The 9,579-nt window shown below is 42.6% G+C and overlaps 1 protein-coding gene across 6 annotated transcripts; it reads right to left on the bottom strand.

The window, feature by feature from the left end:
- Positions 1–3,113: 3,113 nt before the first annotated feature.
- Positions 3,114–6,284, bottom strand: LOC125525535 (uncharacterized). Of its 6 annotated transcripts, none has more exons than XM_087537169.1 (6): positions 5,905–6,284; positions 5,243–5,782; positions 4,985–5,012; positions 4,796–4,901; positions 3,877–4,020; positions 3,114–3,475 (listed from the first exon to the last, which is right to left on the bottom strand). In XM_087537169.1, exons 4-6 carry the CDS (start codon positions 4,879–4,881, stop codon positions 3,379–3,381), a joined length of 327 nt encoding a protein of 108 aa, XP_087393295.1. In that variant the 5' UTR covers positions 4,882–4,901; positions 4,985–5,012; positions 5,243–5,782; positions 5,905–6,284; the 3' UTR covers positions 3,114–3,378. The 6 variants fall into 6 exon arrangements, with proteins under 6 accessions (XP_087393295.1, XP_048546496.1, XP_087393293.1 ...); XM_048690539.2 differs by lacking the exon at positions 4,985–5,012 and having other exon boundaries at positions 4,796–4,896; positions 5,243–5,381; positions 5,590–5,782; XM_087537167.1 differs by lacking the exon at positions 4,985–5,012 and having other exon boundaries at positions 4,796–4,896; positions 5,243–5,381; positions 5,590–5,779.
- Between the last annotated feature and the right edge of the window lie 3,295 nt (positions 6,285–9,579).

The raw sequence follows: 9,579 nt of genomic DNA, 5'->3' as shown, positions 1-9,579 counted from the left end.
GGTAGACTAATCTGCAACTCACTACCGGCGATCAATGAACCTTGGGTGGCTAGTTAGCTAGACCGTAGGAGAATTACACCGAGGCAGGAGGCAGCAGAGGGGCGGCCGGCAACGCTAATCGCCTTTTAATGACTTTAGGGTGTACTAGCAAAAAGTGCCCGTGCGTTGTAACGGGAAATTAAATTTATCACAAATATTTAAGAGTATTGTAGCACAACGCCGCACTTCAGGTACATGACGGTAGATGCATACTCTTGCCAATGCAACTTTGAACATTGTGGCTCGCTTCAGGAGATAATTTGTGTGGCATCTCCATTAATACATCTGAGCTCTATCTTTGACCTCCCGTTCCTTGGCTACAGATAACACTGTCAGTCGCTCATTTGTTTCCCCTTTCCTCACTCAACAAACAGCTAGTCTCCTACAGGCCATTACCTTTTTCATGGACATAATCTGCCAAGGTCACATTATTCTAGATTGCCTTGTAAAAGCAAGTTGTTTTCTCAGGATTGGATGAAACCTGTAAAAAAGATCCTTCTAATGTTGCTGCCCAAAAGCTTATGTTGGTTTTATATAACTGAGATATTCACTACCTTCCATTACCTCAAAAAATCTCCCGGAGCTCCAAATTGTGGCACTTTCCTCTAACGAATTCTTCAGTATTGACAATTGAGCTTACACTGCTTCACGTAATAGTCCTAGCAAACCAACCGCTGTAGAACCTCGGTCCAGTATACAATCCGGCTCAAAATAAGAATTTGTTGTCAGCATGCCAGGATCCATGCAACAGAAATAAATAATATGTTCTTAGAAACCTGAAAAATAATTTAGCCACTCAAACAACTTTCAAGTAGCAAAACAATATAAAATTACCATGGGCCATTCATGAGAAAAAACATTGTTGGTACTAATGATCTTGAGGAATACCATAAACCATCCAAGAAGTCAGCTGGTTAAACATGACATGTGTGCGTCGCAAAGTAGCATATTCTTATTTTTTACCATTACCTTCAATGAAAAGGAAATTATAATAGGCCAACAACAGGTCATAAGGTGCATAAGAAATATGCAAGTATGGAAAGTACTGGCAATGAAAATGGAAGTACAATGGTTTCCATGCAAACGCAAAAGGAATGCAAATAGCAGTTATTTTTCTTCAGAAGTCACAGAGATTGCTCTGAATGTAGTTTTGCAGTAGTGGAACCCCCACAATGGCGTCTTTTATGACAGGTTAAGAAGCGGTTCAGCTCCCTGTAATAAAATCGCAAAGATATGAGCCTCTCAATAGCACTCCTGTACAATAAGGAGAAGTCATTTGGTACTCCATGAATCCGCGTTTGAACAGAATAAAGAACCACTCTCTCCTCTAAACTTAGTCAGCACATGCATCTTCTATGGATGAAGTTTACTCAGCTCTGTTTAATCCGCCCACAGGAATAGAATCTCCTGTGTGTATTGACCACCATCATGGCACTGACAATGCCCACAACGGTATCAACCCAATACCCCTCCCGCTCTGCTCTATCCCCTGCCTTCGTTTGTCACTATGCCAGAGGACGTCGCTGCCGGGATCTGGATGTTTCATAGAAAGCTTGTGCACCCAATCATCCTACATCCTGATGTCATATGACAAAAGAATCCATCGGAAACATCAACACAAAATCAAGAATTTCTATGTCGCTTAGTCATCTGCAAATCTAGCATCATATTCGATTTCATTAAGCATATAAAAGATATTGCCCTGATAAAGTGATAATTTTTCAAACACAAATTTCTTGTGGAATTAGCACATACATTTTCTTGGCAACCAAAACTCAGGTTCTGCGTATTACACTGTAGTAATGTAATGGGTATCATCGATCTTCTGAAACATAATAAGAAGGGCTAGCTTATAAAATAAAAACATCGTTTTACAGCTCCATAAGTATTAGCAAACATGACATGACAGCAGGAGTGACATTGTCTAGGAAATGTGCCCGTGCGTTGCGGCGGGAAAATAAGTACCCGTGCACCTGTTGAAGAAATGTGTAAACCACCAATCGAGATCTTCCCAATTGCATGACATGAGAAACTGTAATTCTCCTAGTGCAGACATTCAACAAAGCAATTAAAGCAAAGTGTAACATTCCAAAGCTAATAAAAAGATTTTCTTTCTTATACCATAGGGAAAGTTCACAAAATCTGCAATCAAGCAAAAAAACGAATTTACACTAAAGGTTATGAACAAAGAAAAACATTTATAACTCTTAAAAAGATTTAATTCATTGTTGAAGATTGATTGAAGATGAACAGATAAATTCAAGTGTCATGAAGTTGCAGTGACAAGATAATTTGGCCCCATTAGGAAAAGGATTACAAATGAAATATTTTGATGCAGCAAAGAACCAGCACAACATTTCAGTGAAAATAAAAATAGAATGCTAGAGGCACCTCTAAAGGAATGATTTGCTAGGTTGTCGAATACCACTAAAAGAGCATCAACACCTTTAAATGAATGATCTGACTGACGAGGTACCACCGAAAGAGCATCAACTTCACCTTCTTGTAGACCACCGTCAGATTACAGTCTTATCTATGGATGACTACTATAACAATCTTGAGTCATAGGAAAAAGAAGACAAAATCTGATCGAAGAAAAAAGCGAGAACACATCTTAGAATTGTAGTCTTACTTAAAGATAATTGCTGGAATGGTCAGACTCTTAACTAATCATCGACACACTCTTTGGTGTCGCCTCTTTATGCCCATATCTAACATATATACAAATGCTAGCATATGTAAACTCAAGCACAATTGTAACTCTTAACCAGATGCATTAACACTGTCCTAGGGATCATCCTGCTGTCTCAGGTAGTCGCGCCACTTTCTTTTCTTTGTGGTGTGGTTACTCTGACAATCACACACCTATCCTCTTTTTTTAGAATGATCGGAATGGCGGTTCCATTGCCAAGACAAAACAAATCAGACGCCACAATCTTGGATTACCACAATGCATTGTATTGTAAGAAAACTTCGAGATCACTATTAATTTTAAGATGCCACAACAATACATCCATCCTCTTCATATCATCAAGACAAAAACAAGATTACATATTTTTCAGCGGATTAAGATAACAATTTCAACTGATGCCAGGGTTTCTTTAGAAATACAACATTACAAACTGTAGGCTCCTTGTAGAGGAAGATCGGATATATTGAAGATACAATCCACCAAATAGGACTACCCAACAAATTACAAATAGTGCAATCATGTCCAGCAATGACTTCACTATCCATGTCATTGTTGTTAGTGGGCACGACAAAATATCCGGTGGAGCCTCTGTCTCCCGTGCACCACACAATCTCCGGTGGTTCCCAGCTAAGCTAGGCTCGCCCGAATCACAATTTGGCAGACGACATTGTTATATCATCACTAATGTTTGAATTAGAATTTGGGATACCCGTCGTGCAAACAGAATAATCAGCTTCTCTGTTTCTATTAACAAAAAGTAAACACACTCCATCAGTGTGTAACTGCAACTATCAACACCAGGCCATAAATTTCTTAGATTTTGAATCCAGATTGAACTATAGATTTATTAGCAAAAAAGACTGCATCTGAAAAAACAAATATTGTACCAGAACATGCATTTGTAGAACTTGATACCATGGAAATAAAGTATGGTGCAATGGAAATAATAATAAACTTGATCAAGAAATTTTCTGATTAGCATGGTACTTGCTAGGTATTACGACTGGACCACTACTGAATGACTACTGAAACATATATATGTTTATAGCTCCACATTCAATGCGAAAATATGAAGATTGTTAGCAAATCCATTGAGAGTAGCATTGGTACATATGCAAATCATCATACTAATTAGAAGAGCATACCCTGCGGCCTGCGCCTCCTCGGTCACTACATCGAGCCCAGTCTTCTTGGCAGTCGCCTTGGACTTGGCAGCATGCAGCCCCTGCCCCTGGTGTGTCCATGTTGTTTGCGACAATTCTCCAGTCCATGGTGCCAATCCTTGTGAACTGCCAAGTTTCAGTACCAGTGCAAAAGAAGAGTAACTATTCAAATCAACCTAGTGCAAGCTGCTACCTGGCACTTGCAGCTGCCATTCAGAAAAATGTGTGTGACAAGATGGTTTTATAAGAACTTATGCAATTTCCCTATGAAAGCTCTAATGCAAACACATTAACTACACATATATGATACAATCATGGTTGCCATCTTGAAAAGAAGATCTCGCACATGGACTGACATATTTTACACACAGTATTACAATCTACATCACAACGGTTCAGAGATGAATGTAGGCATAGAAAAGTAACTGAAAATTTCTAAAACTCATATCTGACGAAACTCGATAGTCAAAACTTTTCACCAACAGAATATATACATGGATCAGTGTGCAGCGCATGTAATAATTAAACACAGGGCAAAAGGACTATATAACAGAAAACCTGGCGCATTTCATTCTGCTACTGCTACTGAATATCAAGGTGTTTTTCAGATATCAAGGTAGGCCTCTGCTATTTCTATGGCGTTCACATCCCCTAGCGCATTTCTACTGCTACTACTACTGTATATCTGAAAACTTTTCACCAACAGAATATATACATGTTCTCACTACTGCTACTGAATATCAAGGCATTTTTCATACTGCATTTTTCCAGGCTTCAGCTTACATGCTTTTTCCTAATATATTTTCAGATTAGGCTCGCCCGTTACCATACAACTTTTAGAACGAATAAATCATATATTACACAGAAACTGCAGAGAGAAAAATAGAATAAGGGAAAGAACCTTGAACCACCGACACACACAACTTCCAACATAGAACCTCTGGTGAAGTTGCAACATTTGCATCTCTTCAAGCGGCAGTCCCCCATGCTAAGTCTCTGCTTCTAAGCTAATCAGTAAAACAACACCAACAATCAATTATTCGGTTTATTAAATCTACATGCTATTTGAGCCATTGTAATCTTTACTCACATGCATTTGTTAGAAAATTAGGGGCATCCTGAAGCAAACAAACAAATTAAGAGAAGACCAACAAAGGAGAAACACGGTTAACAACGGCCTGAAGTTCTAATTTTGTCATACCGTAATACATAAGAATATGTGACTAAAACATTTCTAAACAGAGGACCGACAGACATGGCATATTTAATACCATGGAGGCTTAAATTGTGTGTGACCTATGTGGTTGTGAATTTCGTCAAATTCCAATGAAAGGGCTTCAGAGACTACCTTGTAAGTTCTTCTACAACATAAATCTCTTTGCATCATTCGATTCTTACTTTGCAAACAGCAGTAGCCATTATATGAGGGCTATAGTATGTTTGATTGACACATCATGTGCACCAATGTGTAAACCTGAGTTCAACACCTGCCATCACATTCAGTTATTCACTTTCTCTTCTTAGAAGCCCCAAACTGATTAAAAACGGGAAAAATGATAATACATCAGGAAATATAAAATGCATAGCAACAACAAGCAGGAGCACATTTAGGCTGCAGTACAGCCTAAAAATTGCCGACCAAATTTAAGCACGGTAAAATAGTTATAAGCAGATCCATGACATATATATTCTTACCGAATTGGTGGCCTATCTCCAAGTATTTCATTCTTCATTCTAGAAATTTGTCAAGAGCACTACTGGACAAACTGAAATTGCACCGGAGGCAAGACAAAGATCAGAAGATATATGTTGCTTCCCTGGGTGAATGTCCAGATTCAATTCGCTCGCCGTCCGCCCCTGCGTCTCCTCCACATGAAATTAGCAGCTGCTGCATCAAAATAGTAGCATCAGCAGCATCAATCAACAAACAACAAGAAAGCAGCAGTATAATATGCAACTAACAGGAGCACACCAGCAACGCACAACATACAGAGCAATCGTCCCTCTCACCTGCCCTCCCTGCACCAGCAGCGCACCAGACCGTCCTCGTCCTCGTCCATCTCCCCCTGGGAGCCCGTGCCTACCCTCGTTTCTCTCCTTCCTCCCAGTTTTCTCTCTCCCTCTCCCTCGTCCTCCCTCCTTTTCTTCCAGCAGCACGCCAGAGCAACCATGGTGCCGCCCCCGAGAACCCCCGACGCCTTGCAAGGTCCCGCCGCTGCTATCCTGGATTCGGCCGTCGACGAAGTTCAAGGGGCGGCGCGCGGCGGGGCGGGGTGGGAGGTGGAGGCGGCAGGGGGTGCGAGGCGGGGCGGGGCAGGAGGTGGCATTGTCGGGGACGGGCGGCGCACGGCGGTGTCGGGAGGGGCGCGGTGAGGCGGGGTGGGGCAGGAGGTGGCGGTGTCGGGGACGGGCGGCGCACGGTGGTGTTGGGAGGGGCGCGGTGAGGCGGGGCGGGGCAGGAGGTGGCGGTGTCGGGGACGGGCGGCGCACGGCGGTGTCGGGAGGGGCGCGGTGAGGCGGGGCGGGGCAGGAGGTGGCGGTGTCGGGGACGGGCGGCGCACGGCGGTGTCGGGAGGGGCGCGGTGAGGCGCGGCGGGGCAGGAGGTGGCAGTGTCGGGGACGGGCGACGCACGGCGGTGTCGGGAGGGGCGCGGTGAGGCGCGGCGGGGCAGGAGGTGGCGGCGGCTGGAGGTGGAGATGGATCGAGGAGGCAGGGTGGTGCGGGCGGCTGAGCTATTTTTTTTCTCTCTTCCGTACCGGTTCAGGCTGACTTATGACGAGGACTGCGGCTTAATTTCTAAGAAACAGGGGGACTTTTTTGCAAAAAGACTGACGACGGACGACCAGAAGCAATCGGTGGTTTATTAATAGGTAGAGATAAGGACTGTGGAAACAAATCAGAGGAGGTCAAGATCTTAAGTGGGCCTTTTTTCGAGGGATTAAATGGGCCTTCTTATTCTGATGACACTGGCATGTTAAATGTGAACGTGCAGGCGTGCTACAAATTAAATAGTGCACCCGTGCCTGTTTGCATTGGTTTGGTATCCTATATACTTAAGAAGTTCATCCCCACTTTCTCAATTATCTTAACATGCAAGCAATCCACATCACCACACATGTCCCACTCATCCCACCCCTATTTATCTTGACATGCATCTGCCCACGTCAATGCATCCAGCCACATCAGCAACTATTGCCCGCATGCATTCCATTACCGAGCACAAGCTGGCCAATAAGAAGTTTCATTCATTTTTTTAGTAGGTACCATCCCCTAAAGGTCGTTTCCTCTTCCGTCTTCTGATTTCTGAAACGGACGAGGCAGCCTAAGAGCCCAGATGCCTCATCTTAATCTCCTCCCCACCGCATTTTCTCTCCAGCGAACAGAGCGGGCTTTACAGCTGCACATCTCATCTTCCATGCCTCCTCCGCCGTTCTCCCATGCCACAACTGTCTCGTGTGAGACATACCCCCAGCCACTGGTTTTCTCCGCCGGCTTTCCGCGGGGTTATCTCGAATTGTGGTCCCCTTCCCTGTGTGCTCCTCCAGCGCGACCACCTGTTCTCTCACCTTCGACGGCTCTCCGACTACGGCGCGACCACCGGCCCCCTCGCCTCCGACGGCTCTCCGACTATGGCGCGACCACCAGTTCCCTCGCCTTTCACGGCTCTCCGACTACGGTCCGACCGCCGCTCCCTTGCCTTCGACGGCTCTCAACTCCGGCGCGACTGCAATTTTTCCTTTTTGTTGATCTGAGCTCGTGCAAGTGGTGAGCAAGACGACGAAGTTGTTCTCAATCGACTTTAATTCTCCTCCGTTTAGGCTCCCAAGCTGATGTTGTTCATGCCATCTGATGGTTGCTTAAATTTCAACATGTTGACCTGGACTTCCGGAGTACTTCTATTCTTAGTTAATCAATGGCCTGCATGAGAAATATTCACTCACCTTCGCTTCATGAAATCAGCCTGCAGATATCTCGCGCCTGTGCACCAGATCATTTCTCTCACCGTTAATTTGTCCGTTGATTTCTCACCATTTATCCGATGCCTTTTGTGTTGCTATCCATTGATGATCTACTGGTTTGTTATATATATTTGTTCTCTGCATGTAAATATGTAAAAGCATAGACTGTATATTGCTCTTTCAATACGTATATGGTGCTTCCTTTTGATATCATCTGGTCATTGTCTTTCAGTTTTATATGTTTCTTTGGATTTGCACAATATGTTCCATGTACCTTGGAACATTCAGTAAATGTGGTATGAGAACACTTATTTTCCAATTATTTGTGCAGTTTTGATGTGAAGGCATTGTGGTTGTATTATATATACGGTACTCATTCCAGAAATCTATCTGGCTTTCATGTTTCAGAGATGATATATATGTTCCAGGAAATTTGTTCGAGAGAGTTCGGAATATATTCATTTCAAGCTTGCTATTAATGCAGTATGGGAAGACTATCATAGCGCCTGCATCACATCTGAAGTGTGTCTGGAAAACATGTTGCACCATACAACAAATACATTGAGAGGTCCACCGCTGAGACATTGACACATTTCTTCAATGTATCTCCGGCTGCATTTGATGAGATTTTCTGTGAGATTTGGCTTCTATTAGAGAAGTGAGACATGATGATATAGATAAATATTTATGCTGCCCGACATACAACATAGGTCTCAGTTGCTACTCAAATATTATGTTACCCTACTATACTACAGGATAAGCTTCCTATATTACAGGATAACCTTTCCTATGATATCCATGTATACATTATTATTGTATTTAAGCATATAAGAGTTCAAAAAATTGGGTTGTTAGCACGGTGCAGCCAATGATGTTCACTTCGCCAACAATAAACAGCGATTAAGGTGATTTTTTGGGCACAAGTTCTTACTCAATAAAGAACTACCAAGGTACGAATGATATGAATTTTTATCATTAATTAAGCTTAATACAATCAATGATATTTTTCAATATATCAGTACATTACCAATGCACATATCAACCACAATAAAAAAACTTCTGACTTTATATATCATTCTACCAAAGGTTCAAATAGACATGCATTTATATATTTCATTTCGTAGTTTCACTATTTACTCACTCCATAAATCCTCTCCTGTACATCACTACAAATTCCCGCAGCAACGGCGCGGGGTATCATCTAGTATTATATAATCATCGACGCTAATGTTGCTGCTGCAGGTGCCGTCAGTTGCACGAGGAGGTCTCGTTAGTGCAGTCTGCTGGACCTCTCCTGTCTCCCTCCTTGTTCTTTTTTAGCTAGGTATATAAAAAAGCATAAAAAATAGTTTCTCCTTTTTTAGAAGGTGGTCCTGCGTGACTTGATTTAAGGTGAAAACGGCGCTTGTGCCTGTTTCTTTTTTGAAGGCGTCGCTTTTGGAGAATTTGGACTTTAGGTATTGTCTTGGTTGTTTTTCTACTGCTACTTCAAAGACTAGATCACTGTAGCGGGACTTTTTTTTTTGCTTCTTTTTCTTTTTTGGTTGTGTGCATCCATAGTGTCATTAGGGTATTGCATTGTTGCACAAGCTGGGGTAATTGGTATCTCCGTGATATTAATATATTCCCTTTGTTAAAAACAACACCCATGTTTCATAACCTTATATTTCTACAACAAGACCCTTGATGGAAAATTCCTGCAACAAGGCCTTTGTGGCAAAATTT

Source organism: Triticum urartu, chromosome 7A, assembly GCF_056163025.1.
Source record: "Triticum urartu cultivar PI428250 chromosome 7A, HENAU_Tu73, whole genome shotgun sequence".
NCBI classification, from domain to species: Eukaryota; Viridiplantae; Streptophyta; class Magnoliopsida; order Poales; family Poaceae; genus Triticum; species Triticum urartu.
The sequence above is the reverse complement of the archived record's forward strand: the minus strand, read 5'-3'. Positions and strand labels throughout refer to the sequence as shown.